This window comes from Sturnus vulgaris, chromosome 10 (assembly GCF_052056855.1).
Source record: "Sturnus vulgaris isolate bStuVul1 chromosome 10, bStuVul1.hap1, whole genome shotgun sequence".
NCBI classification, from domain to species: Eukaryota; Metazoa; Chordata; class Aves; order Passeriformes; family Sturnidae; genus Sturnus; species Sturnus vulgaris.
This window is the reverse complement of record NC_142252.1, coordinates 17,645,428-17,672,360: the sequence shown is the minus strand read 5'-3', so window position 1 is coordinate 17,672,360 and position 26,933 is coordinate 17,645,428. Positions and strand designations below refer to the sequence as shown.

At 38.3% G+C, this 26,933-nt stretch overlaps 1 protein-coding gene across 12 annotated transcripts in view; it reads left to right on the top strand.

Annotated features, from left to right (window-relative positions):
• Positions 1–26,933, top strand: part of ATP11B (ATPase phospholipid transporting 11B (putative)) — a 65,235-nt gene that overhangs the window by 37,290 nt on the left and 1,012 nt on the right. Inside the window, exons 21-31 of one of the 12 annotated variants that reach the window (XR_015805597.1) lie at positions 877–979; positions 1,222–1,367; positions 2,150–2,209; positions 2,490–2,617; positions 3,366–3,504; positions 6,704–6,769; positions 7,050–7,153; positions 7,799–7,964; positions 11,753–11,838; positions 19,183–19,316; positions 25,615–25,687. Coding sequence is in view for 10 of the 12 variants with exons in the window: in XM_014871548.2 (XP_014727034.1) it covers positions 877–979; positions 1,222–1,367; positions 2,150–2,209; positions 2,490–2,617; positions 3,366–3,504; positions 6,704–6,769; positions 7,050–7,153; positions 7,799–7,964; positions 19,183–19,401 (1,131 nt within the window). In the remaining 2 variants the exon portion in view is untranslated. Of the gene's footprint in view, positions 1–876; positions 980–1,221; positions 1,368–2,149; positions 2,210–2,489; positions 2,618–3,365; positions 3,505–5,289; positions 5,341–6,703; positions 6,770–7,049; positions 7,154–7,798; positions 7,965–11,752; positions 11,839–16,000; positions 16,121–19,182; positions 25,855–26,933 lie in introns of those variants that run through there. The other 11 variants (XM_088170476.1, XM_088170475.1, XM_088170479.1 and 8 more) reach the window with 11 other exon arrangements.

The window sequence follows — 26,933 nt, the reverse complement described above, 5'->3', positions numbered from 1 at the left end:
CAATGTCCTGACACTGCCAGCTACAATTCAATTATTCCAATACAGTTTTTTATGTCTACTTAACCTCATGCAGTTGCTCTTTTGATATTTCTGCTTTGGGGTTTCTGGAACTTGAGGGGGAGAATGTTTTTTCGTACACACTTATTTTCTTGGTTTTGGAAAACCTCTTGAGATCTGTGTTCATACCTTACCTGCAGCCCATTTACAGCTGAATTAGTGAAGCTTCTGTCTTAACCTAGAGCTCTGTGGGAGGTTAATGAATCACTAATCCTCCTTTAACCAAAAACCTCATCTAACTAACTCCTCTGTATTTAGAGCATTATTGACACTTACATTGAAGATCTGATATCACTGCTCCTCTTCTGAGTATTTTGGGGCCTTGCATGTCAACATTTTTTTCCTTCATTCTGTCATATCTTCTTCTGTTTCTTTGTCAGTTGAGAATACCCCTTGATGATAATGAAGTTGCTTTAGAAATAAGCCATTTTCCTTAATAACAGCATATTGTTCTTTTAGCTAATGCATTTGCTTTTTCAAATTACTCTTTCACCTGGATTAGTTCCATTAATTATAAATATGAAGAATCTGGGTTTATTAAAGGGCATTAAATCTGTATTACTTCTTAAGTTAAATTTTCAGTTCCAAATTTTACTTGACTTGACTTGGTTTTGTATGATAAAGCACCAAACTAAGAGTTATAAAAGAACATTGAAATAACAGGAAAATAGGCTCAAGGCAGATATAATATTTAAATCACACTTGTGCTCCAAAACAGACAGCTTTTCTAAAGAAGGAATTAATATATGCATGCGATATGCCAAAGCTGGTTTGTGGGTAGACTGTCTAATATGGAAGTGTTTAATTTTTTTTTTCCAGGTGGTTCGACTGTTAAAAACCTCTCCAGAGAAGCCCATAACATTAGCGATCGGAGATGGTGCTAATGATGTGAGCATGATCCAGGAGGCACATGTTGGCATAGGTAACTTCCTTCTGTCTCCAGGCATTGAGGCTTCTTTGTTTGAATCAGCATCAAATGAGCAGCTTCCTTTAGTTCTAAGTGTGAGGAGTGTCTTCCTTTGCAACAGGAAGCTGCTGAAGTCCTTACAGTGTTGAAGTGCAGGAAAACAGAACTGTAACATCAGATGTATGTTGCTGGGTTTTTTAAACTTCAGTTTTCGTTATACTTAACCTGTTTTGTGTTTTGTTTCCCAAACATTACAGGAATCATGGGCAAGGAAGGAAGGCAAGCTGTAAGAAACAGTGACTATGCAATAGCACGGTTTAAATTCCTCTCCAAGTTGCTTTTTGTTCATGGGCACTTTTACTATATTAGAATAGCAACCCTTGTACAGTACTTTTTTTATAAGGTGAGTTTTTTTCCCAGCAAGAAATTTATTTCAGATCTGAGATTTTTGTTACAATCAGGTTAAATATATCTTTTTTATTTTATATTTTACAACCAATTGCAGTAGTTTAACTGTGAAATTGTTTAGTCTTTCCACCTAGAAATAGGCCTTAAATACCAACTGAGTTTGTCTAGGCTGAGAAGCTGATGTCTTTGTTTTCTCAAGGCAGGGTGGTTGGTTGGTTGGTTGGGGTGCTTTTGGGGTTTTTTCACTTGTTCATCAGTTTTCATAACAAGTCAAAACTCAGTATCTTTATTGAATTTTATCTGGGATTTCAGCTTTGGCTCCCAAGTCCCCTTTGAAGTTGTTTTTGCCTTCATTTAAAGGCAATAGCATGGTGTTATATTTTGGTTTCTGCTTTGTTTGCTTCCATGCAACAAACTCACATGAGCAGGGCACAGCTTTATTGAATAAAATGTGGAATCTATTCTGCAAAGAAACTCTTAAAAAGAAACTGAAGGGGAACATGAATGGATTTTTTTCTACTTAGACTCCCGTAGTGAGATGTGCTCATCAAGCACATATAGTTAAGTTCCTACTTTTAAGGTTCATTGTCCCAAAGGACAAACAAACAAAACATCCTCTCAAGCAAAGCATCTTGCTTGACTTTGCCAAGTAAAATGCTGAAAGGCTTCGTGCTCTCCCTGTGTATTTTTACCAGCTTGTAAGAGTTAGTAATTTCTCTTAGGGCTATGAGACATGTACTGAAGATTAACTATTTCCTTCACTTCTCTTTATTTCAGAATGTGTGCTTTATTACACCACAATTTTTATATCAGTTCTTCTGTTTGTTTTCACAACAAGTAAGTATTGCATGCCTGACATCTTATTCTGTGAAACACTTGAGGTCCTTAATTAAGAAAACAAGAAAGAAGGACACAAGGAAAAGTAGAGGTGTTAAACTTAGCAAATACCCAGCTTCATTTTCTGTATTTGATAGCTGATGTTATTAGATTGTTATGTGAGTGCAGCTGTTTTCCTAGCTAGCAAATTCATGTAACTCATCAATTGTTGCTGCTGTAAGTGTGCTAATAAATCTTTAGAAATTCCAAGGCATAAAATGCTTTTTGCTTTCCTTTGCAGACGCTCTATGACAGTGTATACCTGACTTTGTACAATATTTGTTTCACTTCCCTGCCTGTCCTCATCTACAGTCTTTTTGAGCAGCATGTGCACCCGCATGTATTGCAGAGTAAACCTGTGCTCTACAGGTATGTATGTCCTGCATCAATGCCCACAGGGGCACATCTTGTACAGCAGCAGTGGCATCTGCACAGCTCTGAACTTGCTATTAGGCATTTTTACAATATTTATCTGTACCTCAGGCGTTTTTAGTACTATCTTGATGAGGAAGAGTTGAAGCTACATAGTTCTTATCCTATAAATTAATTAAAAGGAGTATTTTAAGAGAAATGTTTTTTTATGTCAACCGTGTTACAAGTGAAGAGCATTTAGCACTTGGTCAGCTTTACATGATTATCAACCTTCTCCTCCATTACATGTAGGAGGTGAAAATCACTCAGACATAAGAATGAAAAACTAGGACACCATGGTTAGGGGAATCACCACAAAAAAATTATCTACTAAGAGGAGTAATTTCCTGTAGAATTAGATGTCCTCCCAGTGGTAGCATGTTGCACTGCATACTGCTTTTTGGAGGAAAAAGGAGGTATTTTTATAAAAAAGAGATGTCTCTCAGATGTCTTTCTTTCTGTAAAGGTCTTTTAAGCAGAGCAAGGAATAAGTATCAGGGGATCTGGCTTTTTCTTCCTCTTGCAGTTCCACCTCCAGGGACAAGAATTCTAGTTTGTTAATTCATATTTTTTCATATGTCAGCATTTGTTAAATGTGTCTCGGTGCAGTTAAAAGTTACATTTATTCAAAGCAGTAGCAGTCATGCAGTGTGGATAGCTGCGGTTATGGACTGTATGAAATCCAAAATCTGTTTTATTTCTGCAGAGACATCAGTAAAAATGCCCATCTGGGGTTTAAACCGTTTCTTTACTGGACCATCTTGGGCTTCTTTCATGCATTTGTTTTCTTTTATGGCTCGTATCTTCTAATGGGAGAAGACACTTCTCTGCTGGGAAATGGCCAGGTACAATATCATAAGTGTTATTATACCACTGTGGTTTTGGCGGTATTTGTTAATTTTTTTGAAAAATCCTCCTGTGTCTGAAATATTTTGTCTTTAAAAACTACAGTTATCAAAGATTCTTTGTCAGGATTTGTGTGTTCTCTCAAGAGTAACATTTCTTAGTATGGAAATTATAAGGTGTTTTCAGAAAGCACATGTCCCTGAAGAGCATATCTTTCAAGATAATAGATGTATCATAGTTGTCTTAAACTTTGTTGTATTTTGTAAACTGTTTTTGTCAAAATCCTATTTCATAATGTCAGCAAATGAGAATTTATATTCATTCGTTCAAAACTCATTTAGGATTGGACTTAATTGCAATGTCAAGCAGTGGCTTCTCTGCAGTAACTGTTATAAAGTTAGGCTGAAAGTTGGCTAAAGTCTTAAAGCTTCTCCCGAAAACATTATTTTAATTACTCCTATTTTAAACTCTGCTTTTTATTCAATAAATGTTTTTAAGGCTATAACTTAATGAAATTAGCAAATACTGATTTGACACTTTCTTTTTAAAAGATGTTGAAGTTCACAGGAAGAATCATTTAAAAAAAACTCTAAAGCTTGAATGAAACCGTTGCAAGTCTGTTTCCTTATTTCCCCTGGTTCTGAGTTAGTTAACTCAATTTAGAGCAATTAAATACTTACTTTTCCCTTGTTAAACATGGGCAGTAATGCAAAACTACATTTGCTTCTCATTATGCCATTCTTAATACTAGCACAAAGAACTTGCCAATTCTCCTAATGCTTGGCAGAGTTACAAGTTATGGTACAAGGGACAAAAGCAGCATCCTGCTGAATTCCCAGTGTCACCTGGTGCCAGGGAGTGGGTGTGAGCTCAGGAAGTTTAGTCAGAAATGCAGTGATGTGCAGACAGTGAACAGGATGGTCCTGAGGGGCTGCAGGCAGAGCTGGTGCTGGCAGCATCCCTGCAGAGGAGGAGCAGTGCAGGGTGCAGCCACCTGGAGCTGCACCCCTTCCATCATCAGATATTTGTTAAGAATGTTAAAATAGTTGTGCTTTAGACTAAAATGCCTCTTTCCAGTTGAGGCATGAGTGTGTCCTCTCTTGTCATTTGTTACAAGCTGTGAGATTTGAAATTCTTGTGAGCTGGTAAAGGTACTTCAGGACTCTTGTAATGAGGTAATTTTAGACTATGAATCAGTGTGTGTGGTGCATCCCTCTTCAGTTGTCAAAGCACCTCACTTCTAAATTGCTTAGTAAATGTCCATGGGGCAGGAAGAGACTTCTTCCATTGCATTTAGTAACAACTGTTTGGTTTGGGGAATTGGCAGCTGTCCTTTAGCTTCTTATGTGATACGACTTCAAATAAACTGTAAGACTTTTCTGGGTTTTAGTTACTCTGCCTCTCTGTGTTTGCTAAAAGAGGTTGATAGGAGCTGATAGAACTGTGTTGCAGTGAAATACCTGCATTGCACAGTTTCTTGCAAATTTAATGTGTGCCTGGAAAAGCCAAAATTAAGAGGACTTTGTGCACTGCTGGAGTGCTTTCTTACAAGTCCTCACGAAGTGGTCACCTGTACAGATCTGTAGTACAGGGTAGTGTTAGTGCAAGGCCTCACGTTTCCATTCCAAGTTCTCAGTTCAGAGCACAGCAGAATAGAATAATAATTAATAATAAATAATTTACTAATGCTGGTGCTTTGTTAGGCTTACCTCAACACATTGTGCAACTACTTGATCTTTTAGTTCTTTTTTCTCCCCCCTTTTTCATGCTGTGCATGTCGTCAGATATTGAAACCTAACAGGCAAATGGTAAGAGTTTAGAAGAGCAGGAGATACAAAATATTGTATCTGTTACTTCATAGGATTAAAGGATGCAGCATCCGCAGTGTAAATGTGTTCAAAAATAAAATGGTGGCAAGAACCTGTTTGTGTTTTGCATTCTAACTCTGTGACCATTGAGAGCAGTGTTAGCAAAGACACTTTCTTTCACAGGAGAAGTTTTAATTTTACTTTTAAGATGAATATTGCAGCAGTTAACAAGCACATTACTTGTTAACCATTACTGTTGGTAGGACAAGTAAATCCAAGGTTTTAAGAAGGCATGTTTTCACAAAGATCTTTAAAATTATCAGTAAATCCAGACTCATGGCTGCCTCAGTTTTGTACCTTGTGTATAGATGAGAGAAGCAGCTGTGCAATCTGTCCTCAGGCTGTCGGGATGCTTTTGTCAGAGCTCTGCAACAAGAACTACAACTGTGTGAATCCCAGTTCCGTGCCCCTGTGCCCTACTGACACATCAGCTCTAGGATGACCCTGGTTGCCTGTCTGCATGTGGTACCTTCCTCCTTGCTTGCTTAGTCTGCTACCAGTAGACACAGAGTTGAGGATTTGGTCACTGTTCAGTTTGTCAATGGCAAAAACAGCTGTGAAACAGCAACATCTTCTCTATGATCCCCCAGCCAATTCCTGACTGGACCTGGTGTAGAATGGCAGCCCTGAGTAGCATGTGTGTAGATAGATCCAACCTCAGCATCCCTGCTTGGTTGTCAGAGCTGAGATTTTATTGTTGTAGACCTTGTTCAGAGTTTTGATAGATTAATTTATGTTCACAAGAGAATACAAAAGTGACAGATTCCAGTGTTTCATAATTAGAGCTTAATTTTGTGTTTATTAGCCTTGAAATAAAGTGTCTTTTCCTTAGAACTTTCTTTGTAAAATACAATGGCACCATTATTTTTGAATTGTAGAGTTGTGCTAAAAGTGAACCTTCATTTGATGCTGCATGTTTAAAGTTATCTGGAAGTGTTTAAACTCAAAAGTGTTCTGCACTTAAAGTGAATACCTTCCACCCAATATTTCCTTTCTATTGGACGCTTATAATTAATTGATCAAATCGGTATCTTCATTTTCCTCTCATTTCATATTACTGTTTTGGCCTTTTTTTTCATATTTCATGTGGTGATTTGTTTTGAACCAAGAAAAAAGATTACTTGGGGGTTGTTAATTATGCTCTTATCATAACCTGTATTTTTTCTAGTAGTTTGTGTTGTATCCTCCTTGCTTTTTTCATGATGATTATTTGTCACAAGCTTATATCTTATTTCTTTAGTGTAGCTGACTTGAGAATAATTTAGCTTACTGTGAATGCTCTTAACTGATGTTTTTTTCTTCCATGATTTTTGCCTTGCCATTTTCTTAGATGTTTGGGAACTGGACATTTGGTACTTTGGTCTTCACCGTTATGGTTATAACTGTTACGATGAAGGTATGATATCACACTGACTCCTCTCTGGGTTTGGATTTACAGGCAAATATGTAATAAAGCAGTAATTCAAAATTGATTCCAAAGTTACTGATTCTTGAGGGTTCCAGATAAGTGGCTTTTATGATTAGTTTCAACAGTTGAAATTTTTCTTTAGTTTTTGTGTGTTACAACAATATTTAGTGTTTGGGCTGGAAGTTTGTAAGTGTGTTCTGACTGGTAGTTATCATTTTCTGTGAAGTGGATGGAAAACAGAAGCTCACTGAAGTCATCTCTGTTTTAGATGGCACTAGAAACTCACTTCTGGACATGGATAAACCATTTTGTTACTTGGGGATCCATTGTATTTTATTTCATATTCTCCTTGTTTTATGGGGGAATTATCTGGTAAGTGATTTTTTTTTTTTCTCCCCCTTTTTATCACATATAGTATCAATGAAGCAAAAAAACCTTGAAATATTTTGTTCTACCATCTTACTCTGAATTTTGTGACAGATCTGTGGAAAAAAAATAAAGTTTTAAATCTGGACTGGTCACTTACTTTTGGTGTTTCTTTGAAAAATTTAAGAAGTGCTGCTGAGCTGTCCTGTGCTCAAGGACAAACAGTACCTGTCTCTGACAGCCTGTAACTATAAAGGCATTTTTAAGAAGTAAATAGGTTCCCAGAGGTGCTATGTAATGGGTAAGTAATTGCAACAGAAGTAAAGATGCTGGGGTTTGAATCAGTAAAGTGAAGTATTTTTGCTTGTAGTTTGGAGTCTGGAGAGATAGGGTGGTGACCGATTCTCTGCAATACAATTTAAAATTAAATCGGAACCTTTTCCTCCAAAGTTCATTACCTTCTCTCCCTGGAGCTCATTTGCAGGTCAGGTCCAACAAGTTGCAGGACTTCACATGGACAGAGTGCAGCTGTGACTCTGCATCCTGGGTCTCACTGCTTGATGTAAAATAAGATACACTTGAGACAGCCTGTGCTGTACTTTTGTTCCTAGAAGTTCTTTTTAGTAATTGCCACTTCTTTTAACTTTTCAGGCCATTTTTACATACCCAGGACATGTACTTTGTATTTGTTCAACTGTTGTCAAGTGGTTCTGCTTGGTTTGCCATAATCCTCATAGTAGTTGCTTGTTTGTTTATTGATGTTGTGAAGAAAGTGCTGTACAGACATCTGCAACCAACAAGTACTGAAAAAGCTCAGGTAATGTTATGCTTTTGTATCCAACTTGACCAATAGTTACCCTCTTACATTGCTGTCATGTTTAATGCAGAGAAGTGTTCTCATTTCGAAATACACTTGTTGATTTAAAATTACAAACACCATTTGACAAGACATTATGTTTAGTAATTGGTAATAAAAGGAATAGAATTTTTTATAAAGGAATCACTCAGTCTTTTGCATCTCAGCTTGCAGCTGTATGAAAGGATCATACTGCTTTATAGATGGTAACTTACTTTTTGTCTAGGTATTAGAAGCCACCACTCTAATTGGCACTGAATAGTTCTTAAAATTTGATGGAAACAATAATTTTAAAAATCACTTTAGTAAAACTTGTTTTAATTAGTATTTTTTAAATCTCAATCATTTCATATGCTATGCATTTGAGTGTTGATTCTGTAATTAAAGCTAATTACCCATGTGGCAGTTTCACAGATTCATAGACAAGGTCTAAAGTTATGCTCTGGTAATGGAATCTCCCTTCTGCCTGACATAGGCTACAAAAAATCCTTTAAATCATTCTGGTGAGATTAGACTGTCTTTTAGGTAAATAATCTCATCTCAAAGTGTTTTCTTCTTTTTAGAGACAGTTATGGAGAAGTCGTCCTGACCTGTTGTTCTAATAGTGTCTGGTTTCAGTTTTCAATGTTTTATCTCTTTATACTTCTGCTAAATTGATAAGGTTTCTATTACAGTTTTTGTTTTAATCACAGTTAGCTTTGTGATCAAGTTAATTTTATGACTGATAGGTAGTTTGGATTTTCATCTTCAGTCAAAAAGGTTGTTTTAGAATCTTCTCATCATTCTTGTGTTTCTCATGTAATTTTCACCCTTCTTCAAACTCATCTTGAATTTTGGATTTCGCCAGTGGACACAAAGTGGTCTGCTTGGCACAGCAGACCTCAGTGCCAAGTATGGAAATAATGAGTCCCCAGCTACATTCAGATTACAGAATAACATACATCTATAACCTGTTGTCTTCTGCATCTTCAGGACATCTGCAGCTGGTGATGTTGGTTTCTTTCAGGTCGTTGATGAGAGGTCAGTTAGCATAGGCCAAAAATAGTGAAAGTGAATGAAGAACCCAACTGACAGAGATATCCCATGCACAGTTATGGTCTGAAACCTCTTAGCAGCTTTCTGTCCACCTTGTGCCAGATCGATTTTGTGCTGTTCTAATTGCTTAATGCAAGTGGCAGTGAGCTCTGTGCCAGAACTCCTGACTGCACTGCATCAGTGCTGGTATCTTTAGCATCTAACCTTGTAATTACTTTGATGTAAGTGCATGTTGGTTTACTTAAATTATATTACCCTTCTAATTTGTGTGTTAAAAAAAATCCGTGTGAGATGTTCTCTTAATTTGCCTAGGATCAACATCATGCTGAGAAGCCTGCTGCTATCCAAAATATCCCACTAGTCCCTTTCCCAAACTGGCTGCCTTTTCCTGTGATAGAATTTAGTAGCTAAAAGCCAAGGTAAATAACCACTGGCTTTCACAAGACTGTTCAGATAGACCTGGTAAGACTCTGGATTGCACATTACTGCACTTCTTGGATTAGAGTGTCTGTAGGTAATGATACTTACCTGTCTTTTTTTCTCCTGTCAAAAACTAGTGGCAATATTTATTGAACACTCTCTTTCCTTCCTTGCTGTACATCACCTGTTGCTTTCTGGCATGGTATTGGTGTGGTTCTTGAGGTTTCTCATGTTCTCGAATTGCTTGAATTAAAACCCAAAAAACCACATGGTTTTTCCTGCCTTTATCCATATATTTCCTGCTGCATTATCTTTCTTTAGGAGTCCTTTCTGAGGAATTTTTGGGTTCAGTTTAATGCCATTATAGCTATGCAGTCAAGAACACAGTAGGACTTTTTCTTTTTAAGAAGGAATCTTGATGAATGTCTTAACACCTTTCCCGTGGCTATAGTTTGATTCTTGGCCATTGGGATTTTGCTTTGTGCATCTCTATTAGTTGTCTTTTTTCTTCTTCATTATTTGCTTTTTATTTTGCATTTGACAGAGTCATTACTGGGGTCTCTGTTTGCCAAAGTACTGTCTTTTTCTGAAAATTCTTAATTCCTGATGTTGCAAAGTCAAGGTATCTGAAATGGAATTTGACCAGAAATTGTTTAGCAGCCATCCAGTGAGTTCTCTGTGTGTCTGATAGTGAAATTATAGCTACAAATATATTTGCAAAAAGAAGGCATCTCTTTGTTCCCTTCTTGAGGTTTAAACCTGTTGAGATTTTCCTACTCTTGCTTTAATGAGACAATCAGCTCCACTGAATTTCATTCACTGTTCTTGCAGTGAGGAAGTGGATATAACTGAAGAGGAGCAGATGATCAGCTTAGCACATTTGTTGTCAGAAGTGACAGAATGCTTCTTTTATGATCATACCTCATAATTTGTGTTTAAAATTCCTCGTAAATATTTTTTTTCCGTTTCCAAGCAGAGGAAGAGACTGACTTTCAAATAGAAAGGGTTTGGAGAATATCTGTCCTAAACACTGAAGGTGATGACTGATGCTAATGAATTGTGCAGAAGTCATTGAAGGAGTAAAAACAGAACTTTGTTTATTGTCCTTTTAAATTATTTTTCATAGTGTAGGTGCATCCTCTGTATAACTGAACATGTTTAATTATTCATTTTTAATTGTAGGTCTACATTAGGATGTTTTCATATTGGGGGAAAGAAAAAGCTTGGTTTATAGTTACTATGTTTTTATTATGGCAAGATAAATTGTTACATGACCTAGTTCCTTGTTTATAAATTGCAGCTATTTAGGTTATTTGTTTCTCTCTGCCATCATTTAAATTCTAAACTAATCCCAGGAGCAGTGAGCAAAACATACATTTCTCAGCTGAAAATGCTTGCCCCTATTGTTTTAATTTTTCAGAAATACTTTGTGTGTGGCTTTCCTGACTTAGTGTTCTGAATTCACTGTATCTGTAGGAATCTGCCTTACCTTGATTTTATATCTTTTTGTTGGTATAAGGTAATAGCATCAAGTGTGAGTTTGCCTCTGATATGTTAGATGTTACATGTAGCTATGTTTTTCATGAGAGAGCAGAGAAGTTTAACTGATATGAGAAGGAAATTTTATAGGCTTTTAAATGTAAATATTGTTCTGTCACAGCAACTTAAATCTCAGTCATTCTTATTGGGAAACTAAAAATTGAGAATTTGACAGGCAAGCATGAGTTTACCTTCACAGAGGATGAGCTTGGTTAATTTTATGTTCCTTAATGCACTTAAGGTGAATGTATGTTATTGTATTTTATTTTAGTTTTGCTGTGTTTCAAGGGCTTTTTGCTGGCCTAAAGAAAAGCCACCTTATGTTTCACTGAGGTCAGATGCCCTGAAGTAGCTTGTGGGCAATTTCTCAATATAGGTCTGTTACAGAATCATACAGGAGGAATTGGACAGTAAGGTAAATATGAATCAAAATATAAATCTTTGGGTAAAGATAAATCACAGCACTGTTGATGGGAGAAAGCAATACAGAATAAAGGTGTCTGGTAAAGCACAGATGTAAAAGTGTGTAGGCCTTTTCTGTCAGTATGAAAGCAAAGGTACTTTAAGAATGGTCTTGCTAAACAGTGACTGGCTGTGATGGTCCCAGGAGCTTTCTTGAAGGTACCAGGCTTGTGTTCTGTATATGATGTGTATTCCTCTTAAATAACAATGTGTTGTCCTGTGTCTTTCTCTTAGAAAATTACTGCTGCTACTTACTGACATGTGTGTTCCATCCCTTCTCTGTCCAATTGTAGATGTACTCCAACAGAGTTGCTTTAAGTGACGAGTTCATCGCACTGCAGCCATTGTCCAGGGCAAGGAATCAGCTGAGCAAAATTAGGTAGAGTAGGAGGGACAGTTCCTCATCAACTCTTATGCATGCTCAAGGTGAACTAACCAGTGCTGAGAGAGACTGGAAGAGGCATGAATATATATTAGTGGGGTGAGAGGGCAATACCTGTAGTGCAGAAACATTCAGTTTGGTGATTTCTTGGCTTTGCTCTGTGTTTCTGAGCCAAATGCTTCTCCTAAGTAGCATGTGTTGGACGTGCTTTTGTTTTTTGAGGAAAAAACATCCCTAGCATGATGCTCAACTTCCACAATAAAGATCAGCTGTTCTTGCATCCATTTTTAAATAATCATAGATTCTGGCATGGTTATAATGCTTTTAGTTTCTTTATGATGAAAATTAACAATGCATTTTGCATGCTGGATAATTTCAGCTTTCTAAGGCTGTGACAGGAAGTTCCATGTACTTCAGACAGCAATTTCTTGCAAGTTATTTGCCCATTTTAATTTGCTTTCAATTGTGTTGAAAGAGCAGAAAATGTTTGAAGCTTGGGTGCGTCCATACCCTTGTGCAGCTGAGGCTTTTTGTGTTTGTTTTGTGGAGCTATAAATGAGTGTTGTTTGTTTTCAATGTGTATAGATACATATTCGTAAAGGCATTTGGCTACAAAGTCGCAGAAAATTACTCAAAACAAGATCAAAGCATACATGTGTCTGTGTAGGTAAAACATGGTTCTGCAACTCTTCAAACACGCTGAGTTCAGCACATTAAATGCTGTCAAATACTGATTGTCTTTTATGAGCCTTAAGCATTCATATGCATCAGTAATGTCTCAATCTGTTCAATTCCACTAATATCTACTTCTACATCCTACAGCAAGAATTAATGCAAAGATCTGATTCCTTTTTAATATTTTTCAAGGTGACTTTGTTGTTAAAAATGTGTAAATAGGTGCCTGAAAGAACCAACTAACCTACATTTTAGGGGCTTAATTGCCGTTTGTTTAACCAGAAGAGAAAAGTTTTGTATTTCCTCTGAAAATGCACTACAACTTTACAAGGCAAAACTTGAAATGGCCATATTGTGTTGTGGTGTTAGTGACCCCAGTGTGAAACACAACACCTTGGATTTCCAAATACCCAGGGGCATAGTGCTGGGCTGGTTTTATTTTGTTTTGAATTCAGCACTTAATAGCTTTAAAACAGGCAAAGTATGGTATAGCTTTTGAAAGCTGTTAAACTTAGCAACATACTGGGGAGGGTCTTCTGCAAAAGCCTTTACAAGTTTGCTTTTCAAATTCTTAGTTTATCAGATATCTTGATTGATCAAGTTACCTTTTAGAAATTTTGGATAAGTGTATGTAAATCTCCGTTTTCTCAATGAATTATTAAAGTGAATTACATCACACCAAAGGTGCAAGACTAGAAGATTCTCTTAAAATTTCAAAAACTAAACAGACCTTAATCATTAAACAGCTGGATAGTCAAAGGAAAATAAAACTGTCCAGGAATGCATCACTGTAGTCATTAAAATGCTAAAACCAGGAGAATCCTTGCTAATGTGAGGCAATTTTCTTCCTATTAAACTTAGGGAAGAGTTGAAAAAAAGGGGAAATCTGTTTTGTCCATGAGTAACAAATGATAATGCAAATCCAATTCTCTTGTAAGCCAACATTTTGGCACTTGAGTATCTGCTAGTACCTGAAGTCCAAGCACTGGCTGCTTTCTAATATGTAGTTGAGCTTGTAAAGTGCAACAAGAAGCAAACAAGGATTCAGGTTTCTCTAGTTCTTTATTCTTTGTCTCTGGACAAAGTTCAGAAGTTATCCTATGAATTCTTGCCTAAAACAGTGAAAAGGAACGTCAGTTGATAGGCAGAAACTACTCCACCATATTAAATAAAATGTAATTTGGAGTGAAGAGCCTCAGTTGGTTTCTGTGGTTTTCCCAAAGCAATAGGGCAAAGAAGGCAAGGAAAACTGCAGGAGCATGAAACAAAACGGCTGCCTGGTGAATATGTAGCTGTAAAACAGCTAATTTGTCACACCTCATTTGTACATGCCCACCCAGGGATTGCATCCTTTGTGACTGCAGAATGCATGGAGGTTGATGAACAGACTTTGGCAGGTTATTGTTGTTTGTAAATATGTATTAAAAGTCTCAGAAGAAGCATAACTCCAGGTTAAACTGCGTTATGCCTTGTTCTGCCAAGATGCTTACTCTTCTCTTGAGATCAAAAGAAGACTTCCTTTATGAATGCAAATTAAAAGAGAAGTATGATGTTACAATAATGTTTTATTTCTGTAGGCTTCACAGTGTGCAAAAAATGTTCAAGTTTATATTGAATACATTGGTGATGTACAGTTAAGATCTTTGAGGGGATCTTTTATGTGTCCAGGTGATTCCTGTAAGTCAGAATTGCAATCTTGTGTGTGCCTGTTAAAGTCTTGCCTCTGAACTTTACAGTCTCTTTTGGAACGTGGGATGAAGAGGAAGTGAGACAGCACAGGCAGGTGCAGGTGTTGTGTCTAGCTGGAGTCTGGCTGAGCGCTGCTTTCCTCCATAGCTGCCTCTCCTGTTCTTGGAATGTGTGAAATATGTATCTTAGGGTACTAACTGGGTCCCACTGTATCTTATTCCATGTCTTTCTCTGTAAAGAAAGTGTTCTGTGTGCATGTATGTCTCCATGTCCTGTGCTTTGTAAGAACTGTCAGAAATCTTAAACCACATTTGGGAAGTGTTGCTTGGACAGATGTTTTAATTCCACTTACTGATGGGATTAACTATGTTTACAGAGTTTCTGCCTTTGGACAGTGTGTTATGAACTGTACCCAGAACTGGGGAAATGAAGAAAAGGTTTTATTTACAGATGGCTGTCAGTGCACAGTGTTGTAGCTGGGGCTCTGGAGCATTTACCTTGTCACAGCCAAACCCTGTTCTTTCCCCATCTCCAGCCCCATGAGTCTGTTGTTGCCCGATTTTCCCTTCATTTCAGTCCAGATCTGCTCTTCAGCTGTCTCCAGAACTCCAGGCTCCAGGCCCTGCCTTTATGGCCTTCATTCCTTGTCTCTATTTTTAATTTTAGCTCCTGTTCCATAGGATTCCCCCCCTGCAGCTTTCAGGTCTGACCCAGCCCAGCTGTGTCATGTTGGGAGCAGAGAGGTCTCTGTTCCTTTTACAGCCTATGTTTTCTGTAAGAAATATGTAATTTCTGAGAAAACTTCCCAAGTGGAAGCATGAATTCCCACTAGTGAGGTGTGCTAGAACACCCTGATATGCTGCACTTTGATCAAGGGTAACCTCTTTCTTTACAGACCTGTTCATTATGTTAGCATAGCTTGGTGTTGATCTGTTGGCTAATCCACAGAGTCTATCACAGGAAGACGAGGATATGAGGAAAGAATGCACCATTTTGGGTTTGACTTCAGTCACAAAAGTGCACATACTACATACCTGAAGAAACTTTTGTCTAATGACTTGGAAATAATGAAATCATTTGGCACTTGTAGGTTCATTTGATACCAAAAGTAGAAAAAGAAGGGATGAAAACATCATGGCAGTGAATTTGTTAGATATCAACATTCCTATATGTTTTCTTTTAAAATTTTAAATCTGATTGTTTGGTATTTTGGTATATAGTATATTAAGGGTTAAAGATAGTGAGATTTACAATAGAGAGCAAGTTTTAACTTAATTGTGGAATACTAATGACCATATAATACCAATTTTCTAAAACATCCATGTGGCATCAGAATGTTGGCAGCTGGGACCTGGGCTCAGGAAGATACCCTGCAGTGCTCTTAACTTGGTGTACAGGATTAAATGCATTCCCTGTTCCTCAAAGTCCCAGTTTTACAGTGTGACTGAGTCTTGGGGTTGAAATGTCTGTCTTGTGGCATATGGAATAACCTGCAATAAGACAAACAAACTGAAATGGTAGGGGGAAAACAAAACTCCAAAATCTAATTCTAGATAGATTCCAAATTTGCTGGGTTTCCTTGTTGTAGTCTGTAGAGCACAAAAAGGCCACTCTTAACACCTGCGTGCTGAGAAACCACATTTGAGCCACCAAAAGTAAAAATTGCTCTTGACCTTGTAAATATGCCTTGTTCTCTCAAGACCAGACCTGTGAAAATTCTTGTAACAATGATAACTGTTTTAAAGCAATGCAAGCATGGTGCTTTATAAGATCTGTTGCTTTTCTGTCCTTCCAGATGGAAGAAAAGGGTTCAGTCAGCTCAGCATGTGACTTTGCTGAAAGCAGGCACAGAGGGGAGGACAATAGGCAGCTGCTAGACCCATCTTGCCTGCCCGACAGTTCTTACCTCCACTAGGTAGTACTCCCACTGTACCCTAACGTGTGTGTATTTATTTACATATATCATACTGAGACAACCATTGAGCCATCTCCAAAAGACCCATATTTTTGGTATCCACAAGAAAAATTGCATCATAGAATGTTGATTTGATTTTTTTTTTCTTTATCAAGCTGAATCATTCTTTAATTCTGCACCTCAGTTGCTTTTTGATTTTTTACATTCAGTGGGCCATTCTCATATGAAGTATTATGTTTATTGAGATTCCAGATCTTACTTTATGAACATACTTTATTTGCCACCCAAGTATTAATAATATCTGGTATTTCTCTATACTCATTCATTGTCTCTCCTACCTTGTGTTTCCTGAGGGTTTGTTTCAGGTCTCCAGGGAAGAGAGATTATGCCTTCTTGCCTTGCCATGCCAGGTTTTACTTTGGTATAAAGCTATGACCATAATTGTCCCCCACAGAGGGAAAGTGAGAAAAGGGACTCTCTATCATATGTATCTTCCTTCCAGGTAGTGGATGTAAATACAAAAATCCATGTTCACCAGGCAATGATAAACATTATATCTACATATAACATTTAGTTAGTTTTTTGTCCTTAATGTTCTCACAGCATTTCTTTACATTAACTGTGAGTTTGACAGAACAGAATTGTTTCCAGCTTATATAAGGTCTCATGTGCCATTTCTAAAAGAAGTTATATTAACTTTTCCAGAAGTTGTGGTTCAAGCATGATCCTACCTTTTTAACCTGTGAAAAGAGGAGATTTTCCAGAAAAAGAGACTAATATTAGACCTCCAAAATCCTGAGCTGAGGGTTTGCTCCTTGGAAGCTCGTTTGGGTTACTCTTGGTTCGTCTTTCTGACAGTCTTTGTCCAGGTCTGCTGGCTCTCAGGGTAATAGATTCTAAGGAAAAAAAATGCTCTGGTTCATCTGATCCAGCATGCAGCCACTCTAATGTGACTTTCTGCAGGAACTTTAAAGGTCTTCTTGAGGATAATGGATGAACTAAATACTCTGTTTGAAATCCTGAGTGTAGGAATGTTACATTTCTGTATTGCTGTGACCACAGCTGTGAAGGTCACTACATCTGCAGCAGGGGGTTTGCCTGCTGACATCCAAACGGGAATTCCTTCTGCTCTGTGTAATCTCTTGTGTTTCAACTCTGGGAGCACAGTCTGAAGTGGCTCTGAAGGTCATATCTGCTGGTACTGCAGCGCTGCAAAGTGTGCAGTTCCTGATTCTGGTATGTGCTGTGGAACTGCACTTGGGACCAGTTGTGGTGGTCCTCACATGAGGGTGTTCAGGGACTCAGGCTCTGTTGAGGAATGTTTTGTTTTGTTTGTCTTTTAATCAGAACCCCTTTCAGACCTGTCACTTGCAAATCTTCTGCTTCTGCCTCTCAGGTACAGAAGTTCATTGTCACAGTAAATGTTCCTTTTGTGTCCCAAACATCCCCCAGATGAGTGTGTGAGTTAAAGCATGTTCTGCCTGTACTCAGCCACAGCCTCTGAGGTGCAGCATCCACAGGATCGGGGGGCTCAGTTTGTAGAGAATCCTGTACCTTCCAACAGCTGCTGACAGCTCTGTGAACATCACAGTGAGTGCTGTGATGGGAAGGTCGGGAGGGGCTGTGGGGAATGTGGCACAGGGCTGAGGAAGGGGCAGGCACAGGAAAAGGTGCATGGAAACAAACACCAGCTCTGAGTGTGTTCCTCCTTGTCTTACCAGCTGAGATTTTTCTCTTGTATTTCCAAAAGCCTTTTGTTTCTGTTAGCTGCCTGTTCTTTGTTGTGTAGGCTGTTCTTTTGTTGTGAAGCTGTAAATGTGTCCAGCTGCCTGTTTGGGGTGATTTGGAAAGAGAGTGTGTCCACTCAAAGTAAACCATTCCCATAGGGAACTCTGGAGGTTCTTTGCTTTTCTTGCAGTATTTGGCAACTGTATGTGGCATGGACGAAATTGGAGCTCAAAAACAGAATCTTAGACAGCAGTCAGTGACCTTTGGTGTCACAGTGAATAGTTGTGGGAAGGTCTTAAGTGAGCTGTGTCCTGTCATGGACTACCCAGAATTCTTCTTTCACTGGTGTGAGGAGAGGGTAATGGATCAGTTCAGCCTCTTAAGTTCAGCCTCTGTGTTCAGTATTTGTTTGACAAGATGCTCTCATGGAGAGTTGAAAATTAAATTAAAAAGCATCCCCACACTTCATATTTTTATTTTTCTTTGGAATGGTTACTGAAGTCAGTTTAGGATATTCTCTCTGCAGAAGTAGGAGATTCCAGTTATGCTGCAGTGGGTGCAGCAGTGCTGTAGAGGAGCACAGTGGTAGGTGGCACTTACACTCATACATCTGTAACTGCTTTCTTTTCATTTTATTTCTTCCTTATTTTCTCACCTATAAAACGTGAGCTGTTGAAAGAGTTTATTATGCTAATGTTGAATTATTCTTCATGCTGGCATGAACATGACTGAACCTTTCTGACATCAGCCTTGTTTGCTTTTGGATAACCATGTTCACACAATCAGGAATGTGCTTTTGTTCCATACCAAGCCAAGGGTGTCTATGGTAGTGATATAATGTCAATTATTCTAGGAAGTTGCATTGTGCACTTGAGGAAGAATTATGTGGGATCAGATTGCTGTGTTGTATTCTGCAGCCTGAAGCTTTGTCTTGATAAATTTCCCTTAAAACAGAGCTGAGCTGGTATAAATTGTTGCAGAGGTGAATCAAGGCATCCCAGCTGGAAGTGCATGTGCTCTGCTGTGGGGCTTGTTGGAGGGAATTCCTCACCAGTTCATTTCCAGTTAGGCAGATGTGGTGCCAGACCATTTCCATACTCAACAAGGCTGCACTGAAACCTTGGGAATAACAAATTTTAGTGTACCTAGACCTTAGGAAGTGGTAATATTATTGTTGTAGTTCTCCTATAAAATTGAAAAATATTCAACACTCTAGCTTTAAGAAAACCTGCTTTTCCTAGGTGTTTTTTGGTGACATCTTTATTGCTAGAATTTGTGAGTACTCATTTTTCTTTTTTTCTTTTTTTTTTTTTTATTTTATTTTTTCTTTCCAGCTTACTGAGGCAGGTTCAGGTATCAACTGCTTGGACTCCATGTGCTGCTTCTCAGATGGGGAAACAGCATGCACATCTGTTAGAAGAATGCTGGAACGACTAATGGGAAGGTGTAGCCCAGCACGGGTCAACAGGTGTGGCATTTCTCTCAATAGCCTTTGCTGCAGACGATTCTCCTATAAACTGGAACCCGATGAGCCTGCAGCAATAGATGTCTAGAAACTAGCTGCAGGTTTTGCTTATCTAAGTAGAAAATGCAACTCTTTATTGTACTTTTTTCATCCTAAAAGATTAGCTTCTTGTTTCTTTTTGAGTGGTTTCTTTTGGGATGGGAAAGGGGAAAACGGTTTTTGAAAGATTTCTGTTAAAGTGTTTAGTTCGGCTTTACAAGCTCTTGTGTTGTATCTATCGTAATTTCTCTTGATTTGTACATTCTTCTCTTTAGAAAATCAAGCCTTGCTGCTGTTTTTGTTCTCCTTTTTATGATTACTTTTTTGCCTTCTCAAATCAGGAGTTGTTTGTAAAGTCGAAAGACTTTTCCCTTTGATTCTTGATGTACAACCTCCAAATATTTACCTTGGAGCTTGCATTACTCCTGAAGGTATACAAAAGGCTCACATTCCCCCCTTAAATCTAACTTCATTATTAGGAGGAGAGCCTTTAAATCTTTCAGCCATTGATTGATATGAAGATGAAATATTTTTGTAGTATAACTTTTATAATCTATTTCTAAAATTAGAGTGATTGACAGAACAGAGTCTTCAGGTTCTAAGAATTTTCAATGTTTTTTGGGTTCCAGAAGGTATATTGTCAAAATCATGTGTGCCATTCCAAAGTATGTGCTAAATAAATCTTTCCTTCACAAACCATGTGTGAAACAAACGTCAGTGGGGTAAAAGCATGTTGAGTAATTGAATATGTCTGAGAAGCAACACTGCTTTTGCAGTCAGCCCAGCTGGGAGAGGAGCTCTCACTGAATCCTTCATGTGCCATCTCCCCATTTCCAAACAAAGAGGGATAGCAAATAAATATGGAAATATTTGGGGGTAGAAATAAAAATAGTCTTTTGTACATCGTAATCTCTGTCCCTGAATGATATCATGGTCCTTCATTGGTCAAAAGGCAAACCTGAAAACAATTCACAAAATGTGAACTTCACACATTTTCAAGGAAACTCATTTTGTATTTGGAGAACTTTGTCTCTTTCAGTTAAAGGTTGTGATATCATTCATTGGGTATCAAATCTCGTGTGGTAATTTTCCCTGACAGCTTTGTCAGCTCTGATTCTGCCTTTAGGTATTGCCTGGTCTGTAGCTCATCTCTGTTGGAACTCTTGTGTTGAACACGGTGTCTGTGCTTTCAGTCAGTCTCTCTCTTCTGGCTTGCTTGTGAAATTTATTCAATGTTTCTACAAATCTAGGGTATGAGTATGCAAGAAGTTTCATTCCATATGAAAAATGAACTGTTACAATTAAGTACATTTTTAATTCAAACTTGCTGTGTAGAAAGCGGGCATGATGTGTAAAATAAACAGTTTAATAGAATTTTTAATCTACAAGGTGAGCATTTAATTGGTCCAAAATCAACATTTTGGTAGCAGTTGCTCTAACTTTTCTGGGGTTTTTTTTCACTTTTCTGTAAAACTGTGCTTTCCAAATGAGGAATTTTTCATTGCTTCTTTTCACTTATTGTTATCTAATTAGGGCAGATTGTTAGTTAACAATTGCCTTAGTAACCTGTATTCTTATAAGGTAGGTATTCTGTGTTTTGCTTTCTGCAATGTATTTGCAGTTTTACAATTTTGTTTGTTCCACTCAAGTTTTCTTTCCTTAAGAACTAAAAAAATACTTATTGAAGCTAACTCGTATTTGACAGAATATTAAATACTTTTTTCAAAACTACTTTTTCTCAGGTTTCTTTTCTGCTTACCTCACGTAGTTTCCAGATGAAGTTCCATCTAGCCAAATAATTTTAGAGTTCTTTGAACACAGACTTTAGGGTTAAGTTCAATGAATATGCAAAACTATCTTGGTGCTACACTAATGGCTTGAAGTTCTGTGGGTTTTGCTTCTGCCTCTGGTTGAAATTGCTCTGAACAATCTTCTAGTTTCACTTAAATTTATGTACAGTACAAATAGAAAAGAGATTTTTTTAAAGTCAGTCACGTTTATTTTCTCCAATGATTTCAGCTTCTTCCACTCAGTATTGACTCTTAAAACCTACTCTAAAAGTCAAAGGACCATTTTCTCCCTTACACTTTTTTGGTAATATGAGAAAGTCTTTATTCATTTTTTAAATTACTAATTGCTTAAATCACATGAAGCAGTTACAAGTTGTGAAATGCTGAAGGTACAATTAAGAAAACTTGGGTGATTTTAAAATTCTTTAGGCTTTGTTCATGAGCTTGAGCTGCTTTGTTTTTTATCTAAATCTCCAGAAGATTGTGCAGTCCCCAACAGGATAGTCTTTTAAGTACTTGTACTCTATAAAATAGCTAAGTATTCAACCAGGAGGTAGCTGCAGATTATTTTTGTTGATTGAAGTGATGCTGATGAATATGTTGTTTGTGCAAGTAAAATGAAGAGCACTATTTTAAATAATGTTGCTGTAGCCAGCTTGTGCTGTATTCTCTGCTCCTGATATTCTGTCAAATACGAGAACATGAAATCAAATATCTTACAAATTTTGATAAAAACTTTGATAAATCAAAGTCGTACAAATGCTTGGAGTAGTGGGCCACAGGAATATAGTCTCTTGTGCTTAATTTGCTGCTTGTAAAATGTATTTGAGAAGTATTTTCTATAGCTTCATTCACTAGTTAGAATATAAAATGTGTGGTGTGGTATGTTAAAATGCATTTTGTCTGTCTGTTCCATTAAATTGTCTGTCGACTTGTCAGTCACTAAAATATTAAGAATGTTGGATCACATACATTACTTGTACAGTAGAAATCATCACTGAATTGTTGGGTCTGCCATTAGTGGTTCTTGTGTCAAGGCACTGGATGGAACAGCTCTAAAGAAACAGCAGATTTCTGACAGAGCCTGATTTGGAGGATAAGCTCATTGTGTTTTGATTTCCTACCTTCCACCCTTCTTCATTTTTTCCCATACAGTCCTATAATGCTGTCCAGCCAAGAACAGTATTTCTTCCCAAGCAGTAATCAAGTGAAAGACATTGTAGACCCCTCTGAGTCAGCAGCTGTGACATCTGGGGTGGTTCCCTGATGTTTTGAAGTGTAACAGGAAGGGATGAAACAGGTTCCTGGCTGTAGATAAGTTCTGCCTCCCCCAGGCTCAGGCAGTGAGGATGTTTCCTGCTGGGACACGGCTGTGCCAGGTTTCCAGGGCTGGCTGTGTGCTCCACAGGACTCACGGTGCCTCTGGACACAGGCAGCACTCACAGCCTCCAAAGGCACAGCACTAAAACTTCAGCTGCAAAATAGGCATAAAAACCTCTGCCTGCTTTAGTTCATTGTGATGGAAATAGCTGTAGCTGTGTGCTAATTACACAGCAGGCATGAATTGGCCTCTGTTTCCAAAGGTCTGGACAAACTACAGGTACCTACATGAAATTAGTAGGGCAGTCCCTTAAAGAGGTACATTTGCCTGCTCTCCTAACACTTTTCTCTTCTGCTCTCATAGACTTTTCTCCTCACCTCCCAGTACACTTACAAGTTCCCAGTCAGCCAAACTTTTCTTTTATTGTTACTTTAGATCATGGAGTTCATCGGACCCCTTCTATGCCAACGACAGGAGCATCTTGACTCTCTCCACAATGGACTCAACCACTTGCTGACAGGGACATTTTTGGTTGCCCTGTGGAAGCCGTGTGGTGCTCACACACCTGCAGCAGGTGCTGAGGCGAGCTCAGTGTCCGGCGCTGCCCTAGGAAAGCCCAGAGGACTCCTGAGTGCAGGCAGGGCTTGTCTGGCCTGGCATAATCTGCACAGCAATCGCTTCCAGGATTTTTTCTAATTATATCTACAAATTACTAAATAAGTTGGTTTTGGTTTTTTTTTAGGAATGTTTTTTACCTCTGACCATTTGATCCTTTTTGTTGCTGCATGAGCAGATTGGAATCCTACGTTTAATACTTAAGACATCAATGACAGAAATCTTTCTCCTCCCAAATTTGAGTGATCCAATTTGAATCAATTTGATTCTCCACAATGATACTTTTAAAAGTTGCATTTTTCACTATGACCCTTCCCTTTAAACAGACATTCATTTTGAGCTGTCTTGCAGATGCTGTCTTAGCAGTTTGCAAATCAATTTTGTTACTTCTATGGACAGTTACTGTATTCTATAAGCAATCAGTTTAGTAATTTTTGTGAGTTAAATGCAATTCAAATATTTATGCTGGTGTATGAGTGGCAATATATTAGCCATTGCTTTGAAAAACACTTAACTGTGACAGATCAGTAATTTGGAATAATAAGGGATATAACGGTTCACTGTTCTCCTAAAGTACAATTCAGAAATCAGTCATCTTTTATTATGCCCTGTGTGTTTTGTTAGCGGTTCTGGATCCTGACATGGAAAAATTTGTTAAGAATTGGCTGATTGAGCAGAAGTCTCACTAGCATAAATTTTTTGAATTATTAATCCTTTTAAAGTTGGGGAATTTTTGCATGTTTTGTTCTTTTTCATGTATTTATATTTGGTCATGTTGTACTTTGAAGATATAATTAATGCATAATTATCTTCGTCTATCGGAAGGATCCGAGACCTTGATGGCAATGTTTTGATACCTAAGTATGCCAATAAAAGCAAATTGCACAGTTGGAGCTCTGGGTGGTGCATCCTGCAGGTGCCTCCCCCACCCACTGCAGACGTGTCTGCACAGGAGGGGCTGGGGAGCAGCAACATTGCACTGTTCCCTCAGCCAGGGTGGCTGAACCCGCTGCTTGTCCTGGGATTTGGGAGATGAAATGGAGGTGCTGCCAGGGTGCCTTAGAACGGGGCTGTTCATGGCTGGGGGCTGGGAAAAGTGCTGCTGCTCTGGGACACCCCCTTTTGTCACCTCTGACCATGACATCCCATCAGTAACAGGAGTACTTGTCCTGTCGGACAGTTTAAAGTGTAAAGATCCATCTTAAAATTAGCTCTGGCTAAAAACTCTAAATCTGGGCTGCTGCAAACCCGGCTGACTGTAACTGGGATGCTGCCAGGGGAGTCTATCCCTCTTGACATCCCAAATTCTCCCAAGTTCAATGAGCAAAGGAACAGATTCCGCTTTCCTGGGATCAGATCCGTCAGTTGCTCCTTACTTGTAAACAGCTTTGCTGCTCGTTTTCCTGCCCATGACTTGAACTGGGATTATTTCAGCTCTTCCCTTGGAGCTTTGTTTTTGCATTAGTGCCTGACAGCTTCACTCAGACCTGAAGGCTACAGGTATGGTGGAGTTTATAAGATCTCAGTGCTTAAGGCAACATCTGTGTAGGAAAGAAATTGTCATTGCAATTTTATTAAATTTGTAGTGACTTGGACATGCAGCACACAAGAGATTTTTCCCACTGTTATAGATGAAGATCAGTTCAGAAATAAGGAAGCTTTAAAAACAAATTATGAGACAAGAAGAAGAAACAAAATACAGCAGACTTTCCTTTTAAATAATTGTTCAATTCAGCATTCATAGTTCATTTCTATATCATGTCTTCAGATGCCTGAGTGCAGCAAAGCTTGAGGTTGAAAATGTCAGTGTGCACTAGATCCCCCCCAGTGAGTGCCCAGGGGATGAAGAAACATTAAAACTGAGCCTTGTGTTCTCATGCTGCAGGTATGAACATGTGACTAATCCCACTGCATAGGGCTGAAAACCTGGATCCAGCTGGAGAGGCAATAACCTGATTGTCATTGATCCAGTCCCCTCCAGATCTGCACTGGGAGCAAAATACACTTAGATTTCACCAACTCCTATAACTTCCTTTATATTTCAAATCTATATTAAACCTGGGTTTAAAATAGTAATTTTCTCCCTAGTAGTTTCTCCTCCTAGGACTCTTCATGCTGCCATGGATACCTAGAAAATACAGAATTATTTTACTACTCTAATCAGATATCTGCTGTTTAGCTGTATTTTACACCTCAACCAGAGTGTTTCACTTTTCAGCAGTGCTTGTTTGTCCTGTCAGTGTGTGTGACCATGTGCTCTCGTCCATCCATGTGGTCCGTGTGTCTTGCCCTGAGACCCAGACAGGTTCATTGTGTGAGGGGAGGCAGAGGCTTTGCCATAAACCCCACTCCAAGCATTTCCACTGGCCCAGCTCTGTAGGTGATGTATTTTGGCTTTTAGCACACCAGTGTGTTGAGTAGATTTGCACAGAAGCAGCACAGTCGTGTATTTGAAGAATAATTTGCACTCATTATGTGTTTCTTTAAAACCTTCCATCTCCTCTCCTCCCTTTCCCCCTACTTTCCCTTTTCCCAGTGTTTGTAAGGTTACCGAAGAAACTTGCATTTAAACAATTCAGGAAGGACTTAAGAATCATCCCTCGGCCAAGGTATCTTTTTCTATTTGCAGTAAATCTAAGTCAGTAATATTCATAGAGCATGGATGTGGTTTTCTTAAGGCCAGATTTTTTGGTGTGACAAATATTTTGTGTGGAAGTCGCTGGGATTTTGTGGTATTGCCACAAATCTTTTAAAAATGCTTCTATTCAAGGAAAAAGGACTTTGTGTATTTCTTTGATAGCTGAAGTGTAGGAACCAGTTCACTATGCCCTGGGCACAGTGCAGAGTCCTTCATGAGGGAAACTGAAAAATCCAGCTGAAAAAATTCAGTGTAATGCTGGCATTCACCTCCAAGTGAATGCAAGTGTGAACGGGTGGGGGAGGCTTTGCCATGGGGAGGAAAGGTTTTATTATTTACCTTTTAGCCTTGAAATCCATCGAAGCCTGTAGTAGACGTTTGTAGTTCAAAGCAAGAGTGGTGAACACTCATTTTACTGTGCAGTGTCCCTGAGAAAGCACCTTCTTTCTGCACAGCTGCTCCCGAATGGGGTCGTGTTCTCTGCAGGTCAATTCTGCCTCTGGGAAAAATAGGGTTTGGTTTTCTTACTTAGGAAAAGAATTTTAGTTGCCAAACTCATGCTTGTAAGAGGACGCAGTGGAAAAAAACCTGAGATGTTCTGAATTGCTTCAAAAACTAAAATGTAAATATTCCGCTTAAAAATACTCTGCATTTTTTAAGAATACAGCAGGGAAGGGGGACAGAATCTTCAAAGGAAGGAATGCTGAGAACTTTGGTTTTTCATTTTCAGAGTGATTTAAGAAAAGCTTATGCAACTTGGAATGCATATTAATGCATACCTATAATTTCTTATTGAAAATATTTGGTAATATTTTCAAACTTTTTTTAATGATAGTGTAACTCCTGTATTGGAATAAAATACCATTTTCTAGTGCTCGAAGTGTCTCAAACCTGCAGCCTAAATTATTTTTCATAATTCTATCTGCTATTGCTATACTTCTAAATATTTGTGATTTTGGTGAAATTCCATGTTCCAAAGTGTTCAAGCAAAATGTGCTTTTGAACCACTTATTTCAAGGTTCTTTTTTCTCTTTTTTGTGTAGAATTCCTAATAACTCACCATTGTCACTGCCCTTGCCACTGCTTGTTTACACAGATTGTTACACAGCCATCACTGCTTAAAGGAGCCATTCCTGGAGCTGGGCAAACCTTTCACCAGGGACTCATTTTAGCTTTTATTTCCCAGCCAGACTTTCTCCTTTGCAGCTCTGGGCTGG